General features: G+C 41.1%; 1 protein-coding gene across 2 annotated transcripts in view; it reads right to left on the bottom strand.

Annotated features, from left to right (window-relative positions):
• LOC145458006 (uncharacterized) overlaps window positions 1-25,099 on the bottom strand; it is a 33,341-nt gene extending 8,242 nt beyond the window's left edge. Inside the window, exons 1-14 of one of the 2 annotated variants that reach the window (XM_080336294.1) lie at window positions 24,948-25,099; window positions 24,753-24,884; window positions 24,075-24,253; window positions 22,910-23,115; window positions 21,503-21,643; window positions 21,254-21,440; window positions 20,788-20,893; window positions 20,139-20,237; window positions 16,588-16,678; window positions 15,986-16,159; window positions 5,453-5,611; window positions 4,787-4,916; window positions 1,885-2,058; window positions 748-965 (exon numbers count right to left, since the gene is read on the bottom strand). In XM_080336294.1, coding sequence (XP_080192420.1) covers window positions 748-965; window positions 1,885-2,058; window positions 4,787-4,916; window positions 5,453-5,611; window positions 15,986-16,159; window positions 16,588-16,678; window positions 20,139-20,237; window positions 20,788-20,893; window positions 21,254-21,440; window positions 21,503-21,643; window positions 22,910-23,115; window positions 24,075-24,253; window positions 24,753-24,855 — 1,967 coding nt within the window. In that variant the 5' untranslated portion in view covers window positions 24,856-24,884; window positions 24,948-25,099. The remainder of the gene's footprint in view (window positions 1-747; window positions 966-1,884; window positions 2,059-4,786; window positions 4,917-5,452; window positions 5,612-15,985; window positions 16,160-16,587; window positions 16,679-20,138; window positions 20,238-20,787; window positions 20,894-21,253; window positions 21,441-21,502; window positions 21,644-22,909; window positions 23,116-24,074; window positions 24,254-24,752; window positions 24,885-24,947) is intronic. The other variant, XM_080336296.1, reaches the window with a different exon arrangement.
• Between the last annotated feature and the right edge of the window lie 2,176 nt (window positions 25,100-27,275).

Raw genomic sequence — 27,275 nt, 5'->3', positions numbered from 1 at the left:
CGAAATCCATTCAAAAATTTCAATGCTTCGAAAGAAGGTGCAAACGGTAGAAAATCACCATGTTTCGACTTTGCTAGGGAGGTTCTGTGATTACTAGGGCAAGTATTTGCTGCAGTCAAATCCGTGGAAAGTTGCATTCATTTTTCACAAAAAGTTGCAGTAAAAAGTTGCATTTATTTTTCAGAAAGTTGGACTAAAAAGTTGCATTTACGGACAAAAGTTCCTTGAAATTATTAGGGTATGAGATACTCGAATCAATCCGTATCCAAGGCACTGTAGCAACACTCGGTGTTGACGACTTCAACAAAATCAATAGCCTGAAACAATTGAACCAGTGAAAATATAATTTTCGGCGGTCTAGCCTGAACGTACGTCAAATCAGAAAGGACCTGACCTCAGATTTAAACGACAGCGAAATAATCCAGCGATCTATTTACGTATAGTGCCAACTATTTCCAGTAAAAAGGTAGTTGCGTGAAAAATCGAAAAAAGTTGCAAAACGGTTCATGAAAAGTCGAAAAAGTTACAAAAAGGTGCATGAAATAAATGGAGAAAAGTTGCAGTCTAAGAATCCAACAAACAGCTTAAAACACCATACTACATAACTTCTGAGTATGTAGGAATCAGTCGGAAGCTGTAAAAAAGTTGCAAATACTTGCCCTAGTGATTACTGTAGCCGAGATACTAGAGTATAAAGAGAGGCGCGACTGCACACTGTGCACAGACCACCCTTATTCACATCAGCACCTCTCTGGACAGTATTCCATCGCCAGAATGACTCCGTCACAAGCCAGCTCGCCACCAGCCAGCTCCTCTTCGTCCACCCCGTCCTCGATCTCCTCCGGCGGGAGCTCCTCCCCGGTTATGACGTCATAACGGATCCTGGTGGCGCTGCGCAGCTGGTCGTGCAGTTGCCCGGTGCGCAGGTTCCATATCAGGATTCTTCTGTCCCAGCCGCCGGAGATCTTGAAACGCAAATGGTGTGAACGTTTGAGTATGCGACATCGTGAAAAACGGCCGTTCGCAATGCAACACTTTAACATGTGACTATGCATGTGTTACTACTCATTACAAATACAAGTAGAAATTTCCAAGACGTGCCAAATCTACTTCAAGCGGACAATGGAAATATACAATGAAAGGTACACAAGCAGTTTCAAAAAGTATAATTAGTCAATGGGTCGCATTCTTTTATCAGCAAATCGTAGCTGGCTGCTATCCACATTGCAAGAATATCTTCGCGAATAACGCATAGAATAACGACACCACGAAGAGGTGCTATCTTCGAAAATAGATTTAGTTAACACGATGCAGGGGCTATTTCACAAAGTTCCTACGATAACTTCACTTGTTGTTATTGTTTGTGGTATACATGGTGCTTGTCGACTGCTATGGTATTTAGACCAGGCCAATTTTCTACATTTCTATACCGTAGCCGCCGACTTGCAGCACGGCATACTTCTAGGCTTTTATGAGACACCTCTTACGCGGATTAGATGGCGAGGAGGAGCCCAGATAAACCTCCAACACTTGAGTAGGAATTATGGAGTCGACCGCGGTCGGACTCGAACCCGCATTCGATTGGGGTCGGAGCTGTGGATTATACCATTATACGCTATCTCGACACAACAGTGCGAGTATAGGCTAAATCAATTAGAGAACTCCGAAATAGTAAAAATACTTTGTCACTGGCAATGGCGATCTCCGTAAGCGACATTTAGCATGTGACTGTATAACCCCAACTTATTTCAGCCATCAAAGTACCTGGGCTTGCGCGTAATACGAGATAAATCTTGGATTTGGATTGGAATTTGAAAACTGTCGCTTATCCCTAGTATTGGCAGTGGCTGGTTAAATTCGGAAATCATATTCTGACACACGCACCATGTATGTAGCTCCGCATTCTTCCTCTAAATCCACCACGGCGATCGACGTGACGCAGCCCGTGTGTCCCAGCAGAACATCCTTGCATATGAAACCCGCGACGCGGTTCGTGACCGAGTCCGCGAAGCTATCGCCCGGCCGCTCTGTGTCGACCAATGACGCGTCGCCATCGACCTGATGACGAAATATCCCTACTCGTAATTAGGGCTCGACAAGATCGAGTATCGCAGTGATTCGAAACTATAGTTCATTAATTCTCGTTGATAAATTTACCCCTAGTGACAGGGAGCGTTAAATGTCAGTACTCGAAAAATCATCCCTCACTATACGCCACTCGAACCATATGAATTTATACCCGATTCAGATCCGATTACTTGAATTATTGTGCTCAGCCCTATTCCTGACACGCGCGTGGAGTTGCGAACGCAAGTTAGCGGCGTACTGCACGACTCCCACCACCGCTAGGCAGCAGTTACCACAAAGCTACAAAGCCAGGTAAATGAACTGACGGATTCGGTATCTGCAAGTCATGTATACCTTTGAAAAGTATATTCATATGGAAATTAACCCGAATATGTTCGGCTGACACTCGTCAAGGGTAATCGCCGGCAGCTAGTAGAACATTGGAAAGTACATTGTATACCAACAATCCTATCATAAAATTAGATTAGCATTAGTAATATAGTTACACAATTTTTCAAAATTAGATTATAATTAAAATTATAGCTACACAATTTTTTTCAAATTTGATTGGAATTAGAATTACTGAATTCGCAAACGAAACAACACAACAAAACAAAAATAAAGTTCAGTTCATATCAAACCAGAGTTCAATCTCATAAGCGCGAGAACGGAAAACGTTCCGTACTATGCAGTTCTCCTGTGGTAATTTCAGGGAAACCATATAATAGATTACAATTGAATTGATAGCAGAGCTTCTTGGAGGTACAGAACGGCATGAATGCTACATTCTCACTGATATGAACACGAATATATTCGACCGACGCTAGCCAGGGGTAATCGTCGGCAGAGAGAACAGGCAGAGAACAGGTAAGAACATTGTAAATCAACAGCCGTATCGCCAAATATGACGTCACTGTGATGAAATGTCGAATAACTGGGGCGAAGAGATCGCTTAATCTCAATCTACTATTTTGAGATGGTATACACGAGCTCCTTCTGCCGGCACAAACTTGGTAGGCGTATTTGTATATTGATGTTGTGTATGTCCAAGAAGCCTACATATTTGTTTATACAACAATACCCAGGCAGCGATTCGGGAATTAAAGCAGGTACGGCAGGAGTATATATATTGTAGCAGTGTACTTTCCATGAACCCAAACATTTCTTAACGTCAGTATCGGAATTTCCTGGTATCGGGAATGAGATCTCATACACAAGTGTCACGGGATGCTTCGCTAACAAAATGCGATCGCACCTTTCCATCGCTATCATAATACGGTGGCCACAGCACCTCAAACTGTCACGCCATTACAGTATATCTCCTTTCATACCTCAGCCATCCTCCTTGACGGCTTCAAGCGATGACTCTTCAAAGCCAACCGGCAGGTGAATAGCAAATTATGAGTAAATTCGCGGCCTATATGTAGTTGGGAAGCCTTTCTTATTTTACGTAAGTATACCGGCGAGCCTATCATCGGCGCTTTGGTTGTTGTCGATCTTGGTAATAAATGCGAATAACTTCAAGTCTTTGCAAAAGATTTTAGTTTTAATCGGTTCATGATGCCATAGCTGCTGGGTGAAAACCGACTTCGAATGACAACGTAAGTGAATAATCAACCCAAATATTTTCGGATCAAACTCGTCAGGGGTAATCGTCAGCAACCAGTAGAGAATTGAAAAGATTGTAGGCCCCGATCATTGTATGTCAACAGTCGTATAACCACACCTAACCGTCATGAAAATTCGAGCGATCAATGCGAACAGATAGCATTATGCTCCGACTACTTCGGTTGGTACAAACTGCTAGGCGGATTTTATAAAAGTCGGCTCCAAGGTACATAAAGGATTACCGTCAGCCGTAAATATTCGGGTTAATTTCAATATGAATATAATATTTAATTGCATACAGTAGCTCTGTACCTCCAAGTGCTTCAAAGACGCCATCAGTAAAGTCGGTAATTAATTGTACTGTGACTCGGTAAAAATTCAGAAATCGTGCTGACATAAACCAGCCGGGACAAGCGCGCCATGCAAATAAGCGATTGACTCGGAGCAGATATGTATCGCGCAGCTATTGGCATTGGACATACATTATTGTTGTCACAGGTGCCGGTATGCGCGATAAATTTTCATGCAGACATGCAACATTTTTGATAGCTTGGCAAATGCATGACTTTTGATATGATACGATATGTAACTACAATGCGCCGAATTCATAATTATTTACCAGCATTGATGAAGTGTTAATAGAGTAAACAGTAATGGCTAGCGACTATTCGTCGCTATTAAACAGTTATCAATATTAGTAGAGCTGGGCAAAATCGAGTACCAGGGCGATTCTGAGTATTAGGCTTGAGTGACTATTCCAGTATCACTCATTATGGTGTTATAACAGTTCGAAATATGTGAAAAGTTCTCATATCTACCTTTTATGCTACCACAAAGAATATAATACCAGTTGTACATCACATTAAATGTAATTTGGTATATTTTGGACCATGCCTATTTCATTGGACTTCATGACAATGCTGTGAGTTGATCACAACTTCACAGATATTTCACACGTTATTATTCGATAACAGCACTATTTCTGCTGCATATGCTATGTAGTGTAAGTACTATTTGCTAACCGGTTATGCTAGCTTCAACGCACCGGTGTATAACGTCACGTGACAATTCAAAATATCAGCACAGGCGATATTGAATATAACAGGCTTACATCTACTTCGTCTTCGTACTGAACCCCCCTTGCCGGTCCATTTCTCACATCCTCCCCGTAAAGCTTTTCCTGCGGTTTCGCGCCCGGCGCGGCATCGCGGCGAAGCTCGTTGAGCAAGGCTTGGTACTTCCTGTCAAAAACCTTGATGATGATTCCGCTCAGCCAAAGGTCGTTTCGTTGAGATACGAGTCCGATTTTTACAATCGCGCAATAGTTAACATGGGCAGATAAGCGCAGGATGCAGCAGCGATACAGAAGAAATATATCGCAACAAATAATATATTCATATTGCAGAATTTATTCAACTCAAAAAGCTCCTCGATTGACTCTCATCAGGTGCAAACGTTAGCAGTTGCGGTCAACCAAATTCGAAATATACGAGGAATTTCATCGTTCAGACTCGCGAACGGCATATCCATTCATCATATTTCATTAGCACTGTGTTCAATTCGGTTATTCTTATTGTCGAATTTGACTGTTATACTGTAACTGTGCGTTGTTGTGTATGCCGTTTGCGAGTCTGTAGATTTGTCACTATTACGTCACAACGACAGAATTATTTCCATATTTCGAACTTGACGGAATAAATTTAGCAATATGAATATATTGTTTGTTACGATAGTGAAGTTTCGTACCTCCATAAAGTCTATTCAAAATATAGTTTACCTGTCAGGGGGTTTGATATCGTCTTGGGGGGATAGCTTGGCTAGAGCGCTGACAGCGGCTTGGTCAAATCCCCACACGTAGATGTTACCATCTTCCGAAGCGGTCAGTAACAAATCAAGATGTTCTACGTAGGTGCCTTGCAGCAGAGATATGTTCTTGCTGAAACAGAAATATCGTAAGGGGCTGGTTAAATCATACAAGTTTGTCGTTGAGGCGTGTGATCAGGATTGCAGTAAATTTATTACGCAGCGTTTCCTTAATGAGAGGATGCAAGGGTGACCGATCACAGGGTAACGACAAAGCGTTATCCTGTCCTTGTATGGCAGCGGACTTACTACGAAAGAAGAAATGAAATACCCTACTTTTCAACGCTAATCTCTCGCGACCTACTTAACATCACATAAACCATCATTCAGAGCAACGAATTGCGGTCATGCATTGTCGGGATTATCCTACCAACAAATGCAAAATACAGTGAATATCATTACTCACTGAATAAGGAAGTGCACGCAGTAGTAATTGGCGCGTTCACACTCGATTGCGCTGTGACGACCATTACATCACAATACACTACATATAGCTAAAAGTTGACTAGGTTACGTCATCTAGGTCGCTTACGTCACGAAACCAATGGATGACCTCAACCCATACGCCACGAGACGTACTCATTACGTGAATTGCTTTTTGTCGCGAATGTGATATTCACAATTCGGTGCGTGAGTGATATTCCCCGCACGTAAACCCAACCATACATACATGTGAAGCTGTACAAATGTACGATGCTTGCCAATGCTGTACAAATTGGCCTACACAGTGTACGACAGCACAGCGCTGGATGTATATTAGACGCGCGCATTGTTCAGTAGATGTTAACTTACTAGCTCGCCCTAGATATTGTTTCCCATATGTGTTAGTCATAATTCTCACCTACATGACGATATACTGATATATATAAGGGATTGTTGCTCAAAGCGGAATTTTCTGCGAATTGCGTAGAAAGCTGTTGTGGTAACTGATATCGAAGGTGCGACACGTAAAGTAAATCTTAGACGGGTTGTTCTCAAGTCTGGAAATCCTATTAGACAGAGATGGGCGTAGAACCATGTGAATGGGTTTTAGAAGGTTGACCAGATGTTCTAATTGCCAGAGACTTCGCACAACGCAGTAAACCATAGTTTTAATGAAAGGCAATTACCCTAAAACCTTCTAAACTGCCAATGAGTGCTCCGACCTCCAGGCATGATTACGGACACAGGTCAATAAAACGATGCAGTCCGTAATCTTTTGTTTAGGTGGATCGCAATCGAGTGTTTATTTGAACGACCCGTTTCCACTGTCGTCGCAGAATACAAGCTAGCTGGAGGATGAGAATTGAGAAAAAGGTTGTTGACCGATATACTTTTGGGCTGGAAACAAGAGGCGATTGCCCAGTGCCCACGAAGCCATATCGCTACATGGGATTTTAGGCCGCATCCTTGCCAATTCAGGGCGGATGTTCTGTGAATATTGCGCGTTCCCGTAGCGAGAAAACTAAAATTACTCCTGTCGGATCATACGCCACAATATCGACAGCTATTACCATATCGTTGAAACTATGACGTCATAGCGGTCAGTAAAATACGCCACATTCAGACGCAATCATTCGGCTGGCGATAGCTGCAATCAACTGAACCTACCCGCCTTGATGCGCCATAGCTTAGCCATTACTCATAACAGCATAGAGGGGAACGTTTTACCAGTGCCTGGCGTTTGAGCAGACAAGACTACGCGTGAGGTCATGCACTGAACTCGTGAGTGAAGAGAGACCTTCACGATCGAGGTCAGAAAAAACTAGTATGGGGAAATGCAATTTGTAGACAAGCTGTGGTATCGTTTTGATCGCCGCTCAATATTTGGTCCGCGCGACAAGATATTATGTACAGTACAATGGCCATCCTCCGTGGAAGCAACGGTATAAAAATTCAAGTTTCTGCCGCAAAAAGACAGTGACTAAACAAACAAAATGGAGGCGAATCAAAATGGCGGAGTAACTAACCGCAAACTTTTGTCAGACTTTAACCCAGGATGAACTTTCGTATAAATTCTTTATAGCGAATTCGGTTATTCCAATATTATGACGCCGCCACTCTAGCAACTACTACGTAACATACGGATTGGCACAATCAGTGTTCGTAAGCGCACAGCGTATTGATGGTATTGTCTTTTTTCGGGCGCTATCTCCGGCACCATCGTCGATTAATTAATTATCTCACTCAAAGCGCCATGATGGAAAACTGCTAATCAACAACAAACGGCGATTATTTCGGGATTTTAGCCGGACATTAATCAATGTCCGGCAAGATAACTCTCGAGGTATACTTAATAACTGGCGTTATTGACGGCAGTTTAAATCTGTAAGCGACGCCTGGGGAGAACGCCATGATGAAAAAGATTCGTGGAAGCGACCCTCTAGACTAGGGTGCGCATAAGAAGCGCTCTGCTTGAGGAAGAAGGCGCAGTCACGTATAAATTGGCTTGATGAGTAAGAGTTTGTCTCAGACGTCACAATCATGTTACGTCGTGGGAGAGGAGTCCGTGGCGAAATCGTCAGAAGCGAGGTGGGTACAGCAGATAGTTGGCTAGGTTATGTTTTTACATCGTATGAAGATATGTCAGGCAGACTTACATTAGCGTAGGCAGGTTCCGTTACGTGTTCATCGCATTTTCGGGTTCGTTATGCGATAACCACTCGCGTGCGTGCGAATGTCTCCCAACGCAGTGTTGGACATTTCAAGAATATGCTAGGTTCGCGAACAATCCAACTTGCGCCGAATCCATTATGTCGCAACAAGCAGGGATGTCGTCTAGTCGGTCGATATTGTAAGCGGACGGACCCGCGTGCTCCCTGACTCAAAGTAAACTCGCCGTTAATGTTCCCATTGTAAAAATGTTGAATTAAACTCGGGAAAACGGCCACAATTCGGTGTTTGAAGAGGTAGGGTCACTGTAATCTTGGCGTCGGGATAATATCCAAAGTATCTGAACGAAATTTTTGGTCTATTAATCTTTTTCGTACAAAAAATGACGACGTGTACCACCGGTCACGCGTTCTTAGCGACACTAGAAAGTAGGCCAGCCGATTCGGTAAACACAATGATCTTTGAGAGTACTGACTGGCGATAGAATGTTTAAAAAGCGCGGGCGCTTACGAATGAGTAATGGTCTTGTGTGTACGTTCGCCTACCATACTCCGTAAAACGTACTTCGCGGCGTGACGCATAGAATTTCGCGAAATCGGGACGTAAAATTGTTCATTCCGCGCCGAAAAGAGCTTTGCATCTGATACTTAATTTCTTGCGACCTAGCAATGTCCGAACCGATTGGTGATGGTGTGATTTCATAGCTACACTAAATTTCAAAAGTCGTCCGCGGCACAGATTGGAGGTAACAAATATCACGCCGGATATCGACACCGGATGTTGTTTATCCGGAGCTCGACAAGCTCTGCACGAATCATATCTAGGTCAGCAGTGTTGCTAGCCAATGTAGCCATTACACAGACGCGTTGCGCGATTCCGTAACGAACCGAACGGTTGCCGTGGCGTTCCAAGTTTGTATCGCCGGCTGTCTGCACTTGGTGTTTATCTTATACTCTACTGACTCAGATTACGACCGAGCTTAAGCGGTGTGGGTTTACGGAGTTGTTTTCGACTGTTATACTCCTAGTTGAAGCGAAATAGGCAGGCAGTTTTGCCGTTGGCTGATCGAATCGGCCGCACGAGAGTCGCTGCGCAAGACTTGAGGTTAAAGTGAGTTCAAAGTAATCAACAAGGGCTTGTGATGTCATCCGTAGCAATGAAACAGAAGAAGTAACGGCTTCAGGCGCAGCGCTGGGTGGTGTCAAAATATTTTAGCTATGCGATTTTTTGCACTAATGTTATCTTAGACATGTTGTATTAGTGCTGTATTAGGCTTGTATCGTGGCTTGAAACGTGCCAATGAACTGTACACATCCGTACATCCCGCCGAAGCCTATTTTGCGTCGACGATTTGAACTTTCCCAGGAATAAGTCTATGTGATTATCACTGCATTCCCGTGATCAATAGTTGACTTACTCCAAGAAAGTTCGAAAAGTCTCCGCGCCTGTCATCTGCCTACCTTCGCCCAGGAATCGCTTTCCGCAGAAAGCTGATAGTCTGACAAGTAAGTGCGCCATTGATTGCTCTCGATTGGTTTCCGCGCGACAAGCCGGCACATCGCGTGTCTATATTCTAAAAGGTGAACTTGGGTCCGGACTCGTCTGTATTTAGTTGAATAGCCACACCCGTATAACGTGATTTCGGCCCGTAAATGTAATGTAAATTTGAGTGAGATTGTATTATGAGTGCGTACTGGTGATCGCTTCCTTTCCTTGTTACGCAACGCTGCTTGAATGAAGTAACGAAGGCAGGATTCATGACACACTTGTTTTATGAAGCGTGACACGGCAGACTTGATTAACGTAGCTGTTTGTGGAGAGGACTGATGACCTAGATTCTGTTCCTCAGCGGGAGCCACTTATTGTGCGTAGATTAGGGTTACTGGCAATGATTATATTATGATCGATCAGCCCAGCGTGGTCTGATTTCGCGCCCGAGCAGCCGATGCATTGAACTTTCTAAGGAATAGGTTTTACTGTTGATCTTGAATCTATTCCTGACGGTTCAGCACATCGGATTGCTAATTTCATCGTCCAGCCACGCTAATCACAAAATTGCGATTCGAAACTTCCTCAGAACAGGCCTGATCGGCGAAGTGTTCAGGCTGAGATTTCCGTTGCTCTGTTCGGTATTCTACTGCGGGTCGCAGTCATTGTGCTGTCGCTACGGAACTTGTGTAGGAACAGGCTTCCACTATCTCGCGAGCCTTTTCCACGAAGTTTTACCGCGACCGGCCCAGCTATCTTACTAGCCTTGCCGGCGTGCTGCTTAGATCCTGTGTCGAATCTAATGTTGACGCTGTACGCGAACTCGATTATAAGACTTGAAATTTGTTCTAGGAAGTCGTACTTGCTCGTGATTGCAAAAATATCCGGGTCTCATTGTGCGCTCGCTATACGACAAAGGCGTCTCTTGTTTCATTCCCAAAGAGCCTTCCGGGTTTGTACAATAACTTGTCGCGTAGCTTAGCCAACTCGCAGGTTGTCTCCCGAGTTCAAGCGCCATGTTTTTGTGATCAAAGAGAGCTATACAGTGCTGTCGAATTGCTGCTACTACATGCATCGCGGCTATCGTATTTCGCGATACTATTGGCGGCGGTTTCTGGCTATTTATTATCGGAGCGCTGTTGAGTCAGTTGCAACGCGCCGAATTCATTGATCAACTCCTGAGGTCGACCTCATTCCGCCGACAAATAATTACTGATCGACCACGAAAGGAAATACAGTCTGATTCTGGATTTTCAGGTTGAACACAAGTGTAAATATCATGGTGGCGCGTCACGAAGTTAGGTACTGTAGTTATCCCGAGTTGAATTTCCCGACTCGTGTGCATTCTGTGCAATCACTCCAGGTTAGCGTTCGGAACTTTCTTATGAACAGGCTGGCTTGTCAAATCTACCCAGCTTGGTCTAAGGGTTCTTAAGTCTTCCCTGGCACTCACTTCATACGGGATCATGGGATACGTAAGCAATAGCATTACTCTGTATAAAACTTGCCTCGAAGCTAGACATCCGTTTCGTATACCTACGTTACTCTTATGTGCAAAAATGACTTCGTGACAAATCTATTAGCAGGGTTAGCAGTGAACCGGCGTGAGGTCACAACACTGGAAACATAGCAAGTAAGGCTCGGCAAAATTAAGTAGCTGAGTGATTTCATTCGAATCGATTAGCAGACGTCGGGTTGAGTATCACTCATTATGACTAGGCTTACCATATTTTGGAAATCTAAAAGGGGGACACTTTTCCTAGGCTTGCAAAACCGGAGAAGAATTCTCAAAAACCGGTGAATTTATCCCACTTTCTGATCGGTTGACTAAAAAAAAAAGGTCTTCTCTCCGCTCAGAGCTCAAAAATACCCTTTTCCTCTCCGCATTGCTAGGTGGTTGACTAAAAAAAAAGGTCATCTTTCCGCTCAGAGCTCAAATAACCGTTTTTCAATCCGAAATACCCGCCGGCCTTAGAAAACGGGACGTTTGGCTGACTGGTCGGGACGCCGGGACAAGACGTCAAAAAGCGGGACTGTCCCGCCTAAAGCGGGACGTATGGTAAGCCTAATTATGACGTAACAGTATGAATGAAGTTAAAAGGTGAAACTTGTACAATTTTATGCGACCAAAGAATATAAAGCTAGTTCCACGCCACGGTTGGATTTTTTCGGCCATCACATTTCAATGCGGTTTGCGTGAAAAATGGTAATAACTCCTGAGTGTACTCTATCGATTCTGGATCGTTCTAACGAGCCGCTTAGATCACGTGCGGTGTGGTGCATATGTGTTTCTATGCATCATGACTGTTTTAAACCCGTCTTATAAATTATTATGGTGAAATGATTGCCGATATACAATGTTCTTTCCAATTCTCTACTAGTTGCTGACGACTGCCCCTGTATAGTTTCAGCCGAAAATATTCGGATATTTCATTATGAATACGCTAATATAATTGTATATTTTCTTGATGTGAATAGCGATTTTCAACACGTTCATGCACCCATTTACCGGAGGGAGATTACTGCGGGTGCATTTGTTTATGCATTGCGACCATTTTAAATTCGTTATTTTCTCTTTCTGAGAAGTGAATGGCGAGATATACCAAGTTACTTCCAACACATCCGAGGAGCGAATACTTCAACACGCCCTGCCAGCGAAAAGCGTAGTCTGCTATCGGCGTCCACGGGTCCGTTACCAGGTAATGTGGAGCTTAGGAAAACCCACTGTTTCGCGAGAAGGTCCTTGATAGAGCAGATTTGGCTCGTAACGAGCCAAGCTTGCTGTACAGACATTTGTCACTCGCATGCTTATAAGAATGAAGTGTGATTTGATACGAACAGAACTGATCTAATTCCCAAAGTTTCCGCAAATTCGGTGATTCTAATGTAATTTGCAAAAACCTGTGCATCTAGTTGAAAAAATATGTAGCCGTAATTCTAATTCTAATCTAATTGAGAAATGCTGGAAATTTCCTAGTTGTCGGAGTCTGTGACGGAGCTCCCATTCGGATAAAAAACATCTCGTGACGTCATAGAAATACGATTTCAAAAATGTACCTTTGGTGCGACCGCAAAGAAACAGCAATGTCGATTCAAATTCACATGTAAGACAATATGTTGTTTTTTAGATCACGCCTATTTAAAGAGTTTCTTGGAGGTACAGAACTTCAATATACAATTGAGCAGTATATTCAATAAATTCATATTGAAATGAACCCGAATATTTTCGGCTGACACTCGTCAGGGGTACACCTATTTCGTTGCACTTTGTGACTTCACACTTCACAGACATCATTTCCACTAATGTGCATTGTGCATGGCTTGGTATTATGCTTCGTATGCTGCTATGATAGCACTCCAAGATTTCCACTTCGGAAACTAGGATAGAAAGTACTGTATAATTGTCTTTTCTGAATCCGACTTTTAGTGAAAGGAGCATAATTCCAGTTCCAGTACTAAAAGAGAATCATGCCAAGAATCTCGTTACTCTATATCCGGATTCGAGCCCAGCCCAGCCTAACTATGACTATGGCCACAGGGCGTAGGTCAGTGTCATTTCAAATGTAGGTCATCATCAACGGGCGGTACATAAGTTGAACGCGTTTGACCCAACTGCGTAGTTCCGAGTCCGTTCAACCGCATTGCTTGCTAGAGTTGAATGCCTGGCAATAAGCGGTCGCACGTATCGCCGATCGGCTGTAGTCGAACAAGCGAAACGGAGATAATGCATGCGGTATTGTGATGATTGAGGAGTTGGTGCATCACAAACGGTAACAACTGACACTCGCCAATGTTTAAGTTGCAATTGAGTTACAGGCGAATGCTGTCAACGGGTAGCAGTAGAGCACATGTAAAGTATCATTTGGATATGACCCCGCGTCTTTCACTAAAGTCGACGGCGTAGTCGCGGAAGGGACGAATGATGATATCCTCGCAAATTTCATCCTGGCTACGACTATTAGAAGGTGGGTGGCATCTACTCGCGTACAAGTAGAAGTAGCAAGTTAGTGAAGTAGAAGTAGAAATAATGTAACAGGGCTGTAATTATAATGACTCAAGTCATGACTCGACTCGCGATTTTTCGGTGTGATTCGAGTCATGTTCTTATAAAATTCGGAAAATTACTCGACTCGACTTGAGTCGTTTTGTGTATTGACTCGACTTGTACTAGAGTCATTTATCACGACCCAACAAAGTCATATGACTGGAGACATGGACGGCCATGACAGGCACAGGCATATTTCATTGTCACTGCGGAGAAGAGTACCCGACAAAGTCATATGACTGGAGACATGGACGGCCATGACAGGCACAGGCATATTTCATTGTCACTGCGGAGAAGAGTAAAGTTACCAAATTATTGGTATTTCGTCTGTCAGTACTGACGACATGAGTATATTACGAATGATAGGAATTCAATATCATCTAGAGCAGTAAAATCTGGGTTGAACATGACTCGAATTGGAAAATGAACACGGTGAATCGGACTCGACCCTCTGCTACCCGAATTGGCTCGGACTTGACTTTGTGGTGAATTGAAAATGACTCGATTTGGACTCGACCATAAAAGGGAGATTGATTTGTGACTTAATGACAACCCTGACTCGTAAACATCTACTGAAGTAAAGATAGCAGTTTTCAACTAGGCACGAAAGTATGTAGTCTGGGGCTACCCTTGCCTAAAAAGTGAAAAGTGAAATCGCAACCAGCGCAAGAAGGCAAAACCTACGTTTGCTGGATACCTTTGACAGCTATGATAGCTTGAGCTAGACTCTAGCGTCTGTTGTTGCCTTGCTTGAATACTTCCAGCGACATATAGCCGTGTTAATATACGTCGGCCCCTGTTCGAAGGGACAAATTTCGTGTCGAATGTCGTAAGTCCAGCATTTCATGGCACAGCACGCTCTGACCATTCCTTTCACCGAAGTAGCCGCCGCCGCCATGGCCTTCAATAATACTCCAATTCGGGGTGACGTGCTTCTTTTTGCTTATTCATATTGCTTATATATATTGAGTCGTGAACAGAGGTAGCGTGAAGTGGACGTGTTTTTTACTCAACAAGTTCAGTGTGATTAGTTCAATGCAGATCAGTGTGACATTTATCTACATCAGAAAAATGGATCACGAGGAAGTAAAGTCGACATCGTTGGTACTCAAAAAGTATAATCAACCCCGGAGATTTCTACTCCGTTACAAGTAATGGTAGCCATATCCAAGACCTGATAACGCAAAATGACCAAGGACGCTACAACTTTATTTTTGCATTTCTCGAACATGCATTGAGAAACTGTGATACAAGGACATTTTCGCCAGGTGGTCATGACAATTTCATTCATCAAACTGATGCGAGCACGTACCAAAACTACTTTCTACTCTGATGAACGCTTTGGGTTTTGTAAAGTAGAAAGTTACTTTGACTAAGCTGTCCAGCAGAAGTGGGAGTAGAATACGTTGGCAAAACCTGGAGTACTTCAAAAGTGTAGAAGTGTTTCGATACTGATCACCGCAGGTGAGTTGTCATTAGGGCGAGTTATTTGAGCTATAAAGGGACGATTGTGACCTAAAAAATCAAACTTACTTTTGACATTTTTTCACCTCGTATGTAAATTGGGTGTTTTCCCACAATATGTTCGAATTGTACTTCTTATCTTCATTTCTAGTTGGAACTGTCTGTCCTTGCGAAGTAGCGTGGCATGAAAAAACTTTTTCGACTTAGAAACTGACCAATTTTTACAGGAAAAAACTTTATTTCAACGAAATCCGAGCCTATGAAGAATTCCAGCAGTTACATCACGCATTATGGTAGAAATCATTCAAATTTGTGGTAGTACAACGAAAGATACTCTCCTACATTCTCTCTACTAGGTAGCTTGCCAAGAATGGAGAAAGAACGTTCACCAGCAGCGGTGGTTGGCTGGCAACACTGAAGTTGTGCGTGCACTGCTGGTGACAAACCGTGTTGCTTCATTCTGACAATGTTGTCTACATCACAATTTTTGATCGTGCGCTTCTTGATACAAGAACCAAAGCCCACGTAGTCTTGCTTCAGTTAGGATATTGCGGTGCGTTGAGCATATAACACCATGTCAACTTAATTGTTTAATTGGGCCGTTTATGATTCACAATGAACAGATACAACGGTATCTCTACCAAGTAGGCTGCAAGCTGTAAAATGTCAAGTGATAAGTCCACCAACAGTGCAAACATCTACGATACAAACGAAATGCAAGTTGCAAGAAAATTTTGACTTTGTAATGTAAACAATTCAGACAATTTTTTGTCATAACGCTATAATTTTGACAAAATTTTGACTTATTTTGACATGTAAAAGTTATCATTAATTAACCGTGTCGCATCCCGTTCATACCTCTGATACAGTGACGAAGGCGCGTATATCGACTTGTTGTACGCGTATTGCGACGAAGCGACAGGTTTCAGATGGTGTTCCAGCGAGAAATGAGCCGCCCGCTTGGTGAGGCCGCGTATTTTCTTGATCGCCTCCAGCTTGTCCTTCGCCTCCTTTCGGGTGAGCGACTCCATGCTACGGGACCCAAAAAGCATTACAACGAAAAAGCGAGCTCTTAAAGTCCATTTGAACCAGAGAAGACCAACCAGAAAAATTTCAGCTTTTCCAAATAAGATTAGAATTGGATTTATAGCTACGCAGTTTATTTTCCAAATTATAGGTTATAATTCGAATGCCTGAATTCGCAATAACTTGAAAATTGACCCAAATTCAGAGTTAAAAAGAAATACATCAAAATTCAAGTTCACTTCATATCAAATCTCGTAAGCGCGGAAACAACAAATGACTGTGCGTGTGCACCAAGCTTGCCTCGTTTCGCACGATACACTTATCTTGTAGCACTTTAAGGAAATTCATGAATTACATTAGAATTAGATCACCGGCATTCCGGTCTTATTAGTCAACTTGAATGATGTAGTTGTTCAAGTTTGGTTTTAACGCACCTGTACATGAAATGGCTGGACTGGAGACGCTCCCACTTGTAAATACTGCCGTCGCTACAGCCGGAGAACAGGAGCAGCGGGACTTTACGGGCTGAACAGAAAGACCGATGAGAAATCATACCACGCTACAAGGCTTAATTGCAGTTATTTTTTGTTGCGAAAATGCGTGTTGCGGGTTTATACCAGTGAAATAAGCATGTTGGAAACAACACTTGGCGGTACCTAATCCTGAGTACATTAACACGTATAATACAATACTAAATGACGAACACACCAAGTGCCATGTATCACAAATCATGCCCATATTCAGTGAAACATTCGTTTTTCAATTATATAATCCAATATTGACGCATCGCTTACATAATATTAATAGTTATTGCATGTCTAATGTCGAAGTCACTTAGTGCCGAATTCTACATGCCGAATTCGCTGGTATCCACCTGAACGCTCTAATACTCTTACCGTATTAATTAATTGATGTATATATTTCACAAGCAAAGGCGACCAGACGTTACTTTTGCTTGACTTTCGACTAAACAGTGCTACTCGACAGTTTTCAGTTTTTCAGTCAAAAATTGGTACAGAAAACGATGAATTCTTTGAACACCTCCGTTCGCGACCCAATTCTTCGGTCATATCATCCATAATTCATTATTGGCACGAAGCAAATCCATAATTGGCACAAACCAATCACAATTCAACCGGCCGCGTTTGCTTAAATCACGTTAATCGCGCGTAATAGGTCGGCCTAACATTATAAGAATATTGTACAGTTTGTAAAAGTATATTATTTTGGTTGTATGAGCCGGGAATAGGCCTACTTTGGTCTCGTCTACTCACTCAATGCATCAAAGACTCAATTTCGTAACTCATATGGTTGTGAAAATATGCACTGTCCTAGTTGCGGACGCATAATTGCAATTAAAAAAAATGCGATGCCTTTGCTTATGAAGCAGGTCATCTACACTTCTATGCTATAAAAGTGGGATAATCTGATGGCGATCACCTGCAGTATGGACTGGATTAATATGAAGTGTCTGCAAGAGAAAGTGTCAAAGTCAAAGGACGCATGTGAGTCGAGAGAGTGAAAGCGTATGTGCGCCAGCGCCCACCAGCGGGCTATTTTGATTTCGAAGGGGGCGGAAACACTCAGGTGATATGGTGGAGTGAAGAAAACTGGTGTAGCAGTAGATGGTGTAGTAGTGGTATAGGGAATTGTCATTGGAAATTTACAAAATGGTACAAATCTCCAAAATTTTCGTCGCTCCCACGAATGCAGTGGTTAACATTACTCGTGTAAAATGTGGGTTCCGATAGTTATTGTGCGTACTCTTAGCAGCTCGCAAAGTCTCACTTAAAACAGTTTCATCAAATTACATGCTTTGAAGTTTGCTGACCAACACGATAAACTAAATATCCTTGTATTTGAGAGCTACAAAATGAAATTGTCAGTGCATACCACATTCTCAGTTGGTTTACTAGTAGTATAAAGCAATAAGCTCGACACCGGCTCACATTTATCGTCAATCGCAGAGGTCTAATCAGGGGTTATAACAGCCTTGATTGGATCCCAAAAATATTACATACAATCATTAGATCGGTAATAATTCGATCGGCATCGGGCGCGATTCAAGCGCAAAATTTTTCGAAGAGCCAAGTCAATACCAAGAAAGACCGAAATCTATCCCATCGTCTTCAGTACAACCCTTAAAATAGGGGGTTGGCGTCAGACCATTGAAATCTTTGAAAATGGGGCGCTGGACGAAAACAGATTATGAACCACTGGTCAAAGATGACAGATTCATGATCAATGGAAGGACACTGCGGATAGTTTGAACACTGTCATTGAAACGTTACGTTTGGCATCAACCAGATACCAGCATGTATGCATTGTATCGCATCGCCTTATGTTTGTGTGTGTGTGTGTGTGTGGAGTGGATGAAGCAATCAGCATCACGGGTATATGATTGGCTGTTGACTGAATCTAGCCATGTGACCTTCCATTCCCTGAACAAGTAAAACTAGTTATATTCGATTCTATCCGCAGGAGAGACCTTTGTACCACCATCCAAACCAAAAATGACTTGCTTACGGTGTTTCAGATTATACAATGTAATGTATAATGTTATATAATGCGGTGATTCTTAACCCTTACTTACCTGGCGAACCCATACGCCTAGCCACAACAAAATCTACGACATTTCACAGCTAATATATTAATATATGATACGGGCGCAAAAAATGGAACTGTTCATGAACAACAGTGTTAAAAGAACAAAACAGGATTTTCACACAAAACATAAATATTACGAATATTTACTGCAAATATTCTGCAGTGTGAGTCAGGGTGAGTGTCTCAACCTCCAGCAAACCCTGGTCGAGAACGACCAATATAATGTAAAGTTTCACGCAATGTGACATAGTATAAAAATTGTAATACTTCTGGCTTCCGTGGGGCGAAATCAAGACCATACGAATAAAAAGGTTTTCATATCAACACCCGGAAACCGGCCAAGTGGCGCTGATGAACATCCAATTACGAGTTTCCTTTCCGTGATAACGAAGATGGGTCTGTGGGAACCCGCCGACAACAATGATTACAAAATTAATAGGCGAGAAGCCAATCATCACACTCATTATGCAAGTCGATACATCCAGGGTGGTCAAAGTAGTAGTAGCTGGCACACAAGTACACGCGGAAGGAGTCGTCGTCAAGGCGTACCAAGCAAGTCCGTGGAATAAATAGATTAGTAGCGGATGCCGCAGGTCATTTGTCAGTAACAGTTCTGGTAATGGCAAGATCCATCTTCGCGATCAACACGGCATGAAAATAGGCGCAATTCTCGAAGTTTCTATTCGTAACCATCAGTCCAGGTAATTTTAATCATGAAAGTGATGGGAATATATAAATATGCTAATTCTACGCGACGAAATCTATGAGGTATGAGAGAAAGCAGTCGGCCCCAAAAACCCTAGAAGTCTAAAAATGTAGTCACTTGAATCAGGGTTACCAAACGTTATCCTTTTTCAGGAAATCGAAAATGTCCTCCAAGGACGCCCCAAAGTACTCCTTTTTGGCAATTCGTCTCCCTTTAAAGCTTCGACAGCCAGGCGATTGTACAGGCACAACTAAAAAACGCCATAAATGACGCTAAATTGGGAATCTGGACGTTCTAGCCGGTTTTTCGGGAGTCGAACCGTGAAAATGTCCTTTTTTTCGTTTTTTGTGAGTGTTAAAAAGTGTCATAACTTCCGTATCTCAAAATATGGTAAGCCTACTTGAGTGTTAGAAGTAGCCATAACACACTTTCTTACCCCCCCCTCCAATGTCTACTCGTTAAAGTGTCTTGTCTCTATGCTGGATTATGATTCGGTAATGTATCCTTTCAATGTCAAAGTTTGATTGAACAATGAACATTACGAATGTTTACATTCGATAATTGTACACATCTCTTGATATTACAGCCACCTCATAAGACGCATTTGCCAGAGGATGATACGAAATGAAAAGCACACAGTAGGATAACACGATGGTGACTACTTTCACTTACTGTAGCACACGCTCTCGATTGGATCTTTACACTTTAAAGCCGTCATACAGCCTGAAGTGTTGTACTTCCAGACAATGATCTGTCTTCGATGGGTGGTACCTGCGGTAAATCAATAAATTATAAACATATATAAAGAAGTTAGAACTACTAAATATAGCACAGAAAACAGGCCAGATCTGTTCTGCATCAATTGCAGTTTTGCTAAGTTTCCAAGCTCATTGACAAATATAGCAAATTCTTAATCTCAGTGGCATGCCATTCATTTTCTATTGGCGCTGCTGCCCTTTGATCATCTCAAATACACGAAAATGGACTATTTAGCTCTTGTCTGGGAACTTCAAGATCAAGAAATCAAATTGAAAAATACACTGCCATGTCACGTAAGGTATGAACTATAGGAAACTGAATTACATTCATCTCAATGATAGAGAAGGCTTTACTGACAATATCTCACAATCTGATTGTGTAATAAATGTAAATCAACTTGCATTTCTGTTGTGTAACAGTGAGAGCAATTTGATTTCAGCCAGGGTCATTTAGCGAAATTCACCCAAGTTGAAATGGAGACACCACAGCCCCCAAGAAGGATAAAGTGTCACCTCTCCACACTACAGTGGTGCAGAAGATATTTAATGCCTCCATATCTCACCTATTACTTGAGCGGAGTCAGGGTTGTATCGCAGCTTGAAGATTCGATGAGGCATCTCTTCGCTTAATCCCACGTCGTCTTGAAAGGTTGGCAGAAATTCAGAAACCTGGCAATGCAAGATAGGACTTAATAGGAGGCAGTGTAGGACTCCGTCAAATGTTATTTTTCAAATATTAAAATTTGATTTGGAAGCCCAAATAGCCTATGCCCAAAAGAACAAGTACGCTCCTGGGTGGTGATTAAAAAAGACCCCTAGTTCAAAACTGTCTCAGCCACGAGTCAAGATTCAAAATTTTCAAATGTTTCGGTTTGAAATTAGAAGACCGATGGATGCAAACTTATCTCCAATCCACTTTTCAATGTCCAGTAGTAACCAATAACCAATTGAGCAAGTAGCGCAAGCAGCCAAAACTAAATACAGTACTCAGAAAAGTAATTACACCTTTTAGTATGCCAACAGACTCACATTTTCCCCTGCTTTAGGATCATATAACGTTGCGTACGGGGCCCCCGAAGCAACCCAAACAGTCTTAACGCGGGGCACATAACACAAACTCGTGATCGTATGTAGAAATATTGTTTCTAGCCGATGGCGCAGTTTTCCGTCCTGTGACCATACTTTCACGCTACGGTCAAAGGACCCGGTCAGCAGCCTGAAAAAGAATCGAACCATCGCATGATTGTACCATCACAAATGAATGATACACTGGCATACCAAGTATTATTTTCATTGTCCTTCACTAACGACATGCATGTGATACCAGCGTCGTGCGCTTTCGATATCCTACGGATTAAGTCTAATCCTTTTGTGCCGGGATACAGTGTCGTGTCGTATATGCAAAATTTGCCGTCATACCTGCAAATGATATTTCAATTTTCATACTTCAACACCATACTTTCAAAAGTTAATGATGCACTGGAAAAATAGTCACATGACTTACTACTATATGGGAAAGTACTAGTGAAGAAGCGGTTGTCTCCGACAATGGATGCATTCTATCGTGTGAAAAAATTCATTTTACTGGCCGTTGATTCCTTTTTAAAGACCAACATATTTGAATCGGTCTTCTGTTTGAAAGCTGAACTTACCACTGCTTATGTGCAAATATATTCCACCAACTATACTGAATTTAGGCAAGCATTAAAATTCAATCAACAGAGTCAACACAGAGAAATTTGGCATATTGCTGTATGATTAAATATTTTCTTAGCGCTGGCAACTGCAGTGTGCACTGTCATTCTAATCTTCTTGATTTATGTCATTCAATCATCTTATGATAGATTGTGATTACTCAAGACACTGGGTATTGAAGTCAATCTCAAAAAAAATTTAGGTAAAATTCATGGCCTTTGGCAAGACTTGTACAAACTACTCATTTAGTTAGTTGACAGTCAACAATTAACGTCTTTACGAGCAGTTCTAGTTCTAGTTGCAGATTTTGAAAACGGAGTAGTTCTTGTTCTAGTTCTAGTTGCGAATTTTGAAAAGTGAGTTGTTTTAGTTCTAATTGCGGATATGAAAAAGATAGTAGTTGTAGTTCTAGTTGCAGATTTTCAAAATTCAGTAGTTCTATTATCACATTTGAAAAAAAGATTACTTGCCGAACACCTAGACAGAGGTGGGCAATTATTTTTCTGAAAATGAGAAGTTGGAAATACGTTGGAGGGCCAAGTCAAAAGTTTGCACACTAATTTTTTAGGGTCGTTAGTTCTAGTAGTTCTGTTCTGTAGTTCTGTAGTTCTAGTTGCGGGTTTTGAAAAGTGAGTAGTTCTGCTGTTCTAGTTCTAGTTCTAGTGGCGCTTTTTGAAAATCCAGTAGTTTTTACCAGTCTGACGTTGGCGCTTCTGATTCGAGCTTCGGGAGATGAGTGAACGGCTACCTTTTCTCCTAGCATGATTCGCTTGTTTTAATAATCCTAGAGACATGCCGTTTAATTCCCACGCAGTCAAAATCACAGAGGCACATATGTTCGTAGACTGCTTTACTTTGTTTAAATGCAGGAACAACTTTTTACGCATTGCATGGAGCAGTACTCTTTATAACAAGACAACAATGCGTGCTGAACTACAGCTTATTGAATCTTATTTATGGCGTGCCATATATATCACAACACAAACTCACCCTGCTGTGTAAACTCGTGAATCATGGCATATGACACATGATATGACATCGTTGTGGTGCTCAGCGACAAATGGCTTTCTGGTATCAATGTAGTGACCGTGATTTTTCCTTAGATCAAACCCAAATATTTTCAACTTCCCGTTGAACGTACATATGAAATGTCGTCGACGTAGATTAAAGCACATCCGAAACACAGGACTTGTCATCTGAAACAATAGAAAGTACTTTGTCTCAGAAGGTACGCAAATATTAATCAAGGATAAATATAGATGATTTATATCTCTGTGATTGCACAGAAAATGTACGAATCAAATACAGCAATGATAGTTAAAGGTCAAATTTCTTCTCAGGTTGCCAACCTTCGATCAAGTTGCAGCATCAGAACTCCCTTTCAATTGCGACTATCAATATGCCTACATATTTTTGGAGTACAAAACGTGATGAAAATCAGAAATAATTTTCCAAGATCTAAGACGTGTTTGCATGTATGTATTATATCTAAATTGGCTCATACAGGCGTTAGCATATGCCGACGGAAATATCATTTCGAACATATCTCTTTGCGACATTTTCAATTGGATATAGAGCCAAGTAATGGGAGCATCAAGATATAAACTATGAATAATATGTAGATGCATGACATCGAATAGCAATGATTCCTCTTTTTAATAACATTACATGTACATGAGATTATCGTACATAGATTCCGTGTCGATATCCACTGGGAGTTAGATACCGGAACCGGAAAAACCTATTTGGAGGATGTAGATATTTTACTTGGGCTTCTGCAGTAGTAGTGATAGAAATGGTTACCGTATTTATTACGGTACCTAATTAATCATTATCTTCACTATGTAACTGCCTTCATGTCTGTAGGAATGAGATTCCTCATAAACACGATATATCTTCAAGACAATTGACATTGCTATGAAACTTAGATTAATGATACATCGTCTTTTACTAGTCACAGCGAAATCAATACTACTTCATATTGCTAATTTTTGAATACAATGCAAAGTTATAATCACATGCATAATACAAAAATTGTACCAAACGTAGTTATTCTTTCCAGAGATCGGCCATTAGGACCCACCGATTCTCCTAGCTCCATCCTAGTGTTCGAAAGTGAGTCATGGCATTAATAAAATGAATTAGATATCCTTACCATAATTTTGTCAGCTATTGCTCCACTGCTAGTCCATGCAATAATGAAGCCGTCATTGGCAGAAGAGAGTAGAAGCTTCGGCTCAGCCCAATATAAGAAATCTGTTATCATACCACCATGACCGTGGGTGGTTAGCATATGTTTCCCACCATCCTGCTCCCACCATTTCATCAGACCATCTATAAATGTTGTAAGGACTTTATATGTCTCTAATTCACAATCATTCTTTATTGCAAGCTGCAGTGAGGTAGTCTTATATTAACTTTCATACTATTTTTTATATCATCTTATAAGATAGTGGAAGACTGGCTGATGTAATCAATTTTCTCAGAACTTTCAATTTAGTTAGTATAGTTTGCCTAATAAATATATGGTAAGCCTAATTTGTAATCCAGATATAATGATTGGGCTATAGCCTTTAGCTTTGTTATCAAGTAGATATATATATCTTTGACACTGACACAGACAGGAGAATGCATTTTGTTTTAAACTTAACTTCATATCACAGTACAGTAGTAAATGTGAAGAGTGTTATTATTATTTTTACAGTCGGTGAGTCAATCAAACAATACCAATACCATGTAATAGCTTTATAGTCATTTGCAATATTCAGTAATACACATAAAATACTGCAGGTAGCCATTACGTATTTGTAGATAAAATTCGTCTCGATCATACCTTCATAGCCAGTTATTATTTCGCGTCTAACAAGATGAAACCCAATTGCAGTGACTGCTTTCGTGTGTGTATCATTAACCACGAAATACTTTTCCATGGCCATGACTGCAAAGATTTACTTACTGCCAGCTCCTAAAATGCGATTCATTAATTTTAGATTTAACAATGAATATCATATTGCACTATTTTACGAACCTGTAGAACCCGCTGGAGCATTAGCTACGCCTACCAAGCATCCACAATTATCGAAGAAAGCACAAATTGTGCACTGCACACTGACGACTCTATTTACAATTTTACATCGACTTCGGCTTGTGTGGTTGCTGAGCTACTTAAAGATTAACCTTTAACCCCTTACAACACCAAGAGCGAGAGAGAGAGTGAGTGAGAGAGAGAGAAAGCTATTTATTCCACATACCAAGATATTAGTACAGAAAGCACATATATTATTAGCAGGAACACCCGAGATGAATGAAGTATTAAATGCGTGGGTTCCCCACACGAACTTGGAAGTAACAATTAATTAATTCTTCTATCTCTTCGCTCTATCAATATTAATCGATAACACTAGTCAACACATTTTTTTAGGCAGACAAAGTAAGAGGTTTTGGGGGTTCTGAAGGGCACTGATACCGAATATGACCTTGGTTTTTTCAAATTGGCTCTTGTTGTGGAGATGACCCATGGGGCTATTTTGACCAAAATCTCCAATTTTCGCGATAATGACTAGATATAAAATCGGCTCAGTCGTACTATAAAGTTTAGAAAATCAATCTGCTTGTTTTTTTACACACAGAAGACAGCAACAGCAGAAGACAGCAGAAGACAGAAGACAGCAACAGGACTATATTTAGGGGTAATAGATTTATCATAGTTACAGATTTTCACGGATATCATGTACATAAATAAACTCCAGTCATGTACATAAGTATTTACCTTGATACTCAAATAACGTGGCATTAATTCAATCAGTTTTACGTCCAGCAGCTATTGTAAAGTTGCAGTAATCAGTTGGAATATAATATTATTGATATATTGTAAATCACAATTGTTTTTTTTGTAAGATTTTCGCCTGTAAGCTATTTAGTGCAGTTTCTTGAAAGTTGGCGGCAATAATCTGGCATAATATGTTCAATTGTTCATCTCATCTGCCCTGATATCTTTCTTTTGTTGTTCTGATGTCTTGGTAGAACCTCTCCCCTTGCTAATCTACAAGATGACCAGGAAATATATCAAGATTTCTGAACAGGAAGTGAACTTTTATGCTGATGTTTGTGCTCAAGTGTTCGATATGCAGATACGAATTTTCGGACCAACTGTTTGTGGTTAAGTGCTTTATGATCATCTAAAAAGTTTTATTTACTACATCTTAGGAGAAATTACATGCAGTGAACTCCTTCTTAATGTGAAATTGGAATCTTTCATTGGTATTCGAATATACCAGATACCAGATTCAAGCTTCTCGTTTGATAGGGTTGCATAGGTATACCCACTTTGTTGACTCAGCGGAAAATTATCAATTTACCAGTCGAAAGGGAGACGCATATGAGTATTGTAGTTAAACCTTCAAGAACAAATTTTATAGTTTTATACTCATCTTTAAACTTGGTAGAATGACCAATTGATACAGGAGAATATGTATTTCCGTTGTGCAAAAGTACAAATTTTAGGCTTGACAAACTGCTTTTTTGACAAACAAATATTTCGTATCATGTCATGTTAATATTGATAGAACGACTAAGAATGACATGAGGGTTCTTTATAGTCAATTAGTTATTTATACGCAGTATAACATAAGAAAAAATTACGATTTTCTGCGTACCAAGTGAAATATTTAGGGGCAAAAACAGTAATTTTGGGCTTTTTTAGGGGTGTAAATATTTCCTGACAAAGAGCCAATCTGACAAAACTAATGTGATATTCGTAATCAGAAACCTCAAAAACCCCAGAAACGGCTCTCAGATGTTCTGCCTAAAAAAATATTTCATTTTGTTGACCAGTGTAATCGTCAGATTATATTTTCATCTGAAAAAGACACAGACAATGTACCAGTGTTGGGATCAAGTCACTACGTTCGAGTCACGAGTCATTTCGAGTCATTGCACATTTTGACTCGAGTCAAGTCAAGTCAATCGATTTTCGAAGGTGACTCGAGTCAAGTCAAGTCAGTCGATTTTTGGAGGTGACTCGAGTCAAGTCGAGTCAAGTCAAGTCAAGTCAAGTCACGAGTCAAGTCACAATTCAAGTCAAATTGCCTTTTGAGGTATGAGGCGTGTTTACATCATTGTATTTTGCTAGCTGTCTAAAATACAGATTAAGTGGTCATTGATTTTGAGCCGATGAAGGGATATAGAGCTAAATATACACGCAAATGAGGCGCTGTATCGCTCACATATAAGTAGAACTTATAAACTACTAAGTAATTGCACAGCCTCAGTTTATAGTTACCAGCCAAAATAGAGAATAGAGAAACGAATTGATAAGATGTAATACATTACCCTTTTACAACTTGATATGATACAA

Source organism: Botryllus schlosseri, chromosome 15 (genome assembly GCF_051294905.1).
Source record: "Botryllus schlosseri isolate E-star chromosome 15, Bs_hap1, whole genome shotgun sequence".
Taxonomy (NCBI): domain Eukaryota; kingdom Metazoa; phylum Chordata; class Ascidiacea; order Stolidobranchia; family Styelidae; genus Botryllus; species Botryllus schlosseri.
The sequence above is the reverse complement of the archived record's forward strand: the minus strand, read 5'-3'. Positions and strand labels throughout refer to the sequence as shown.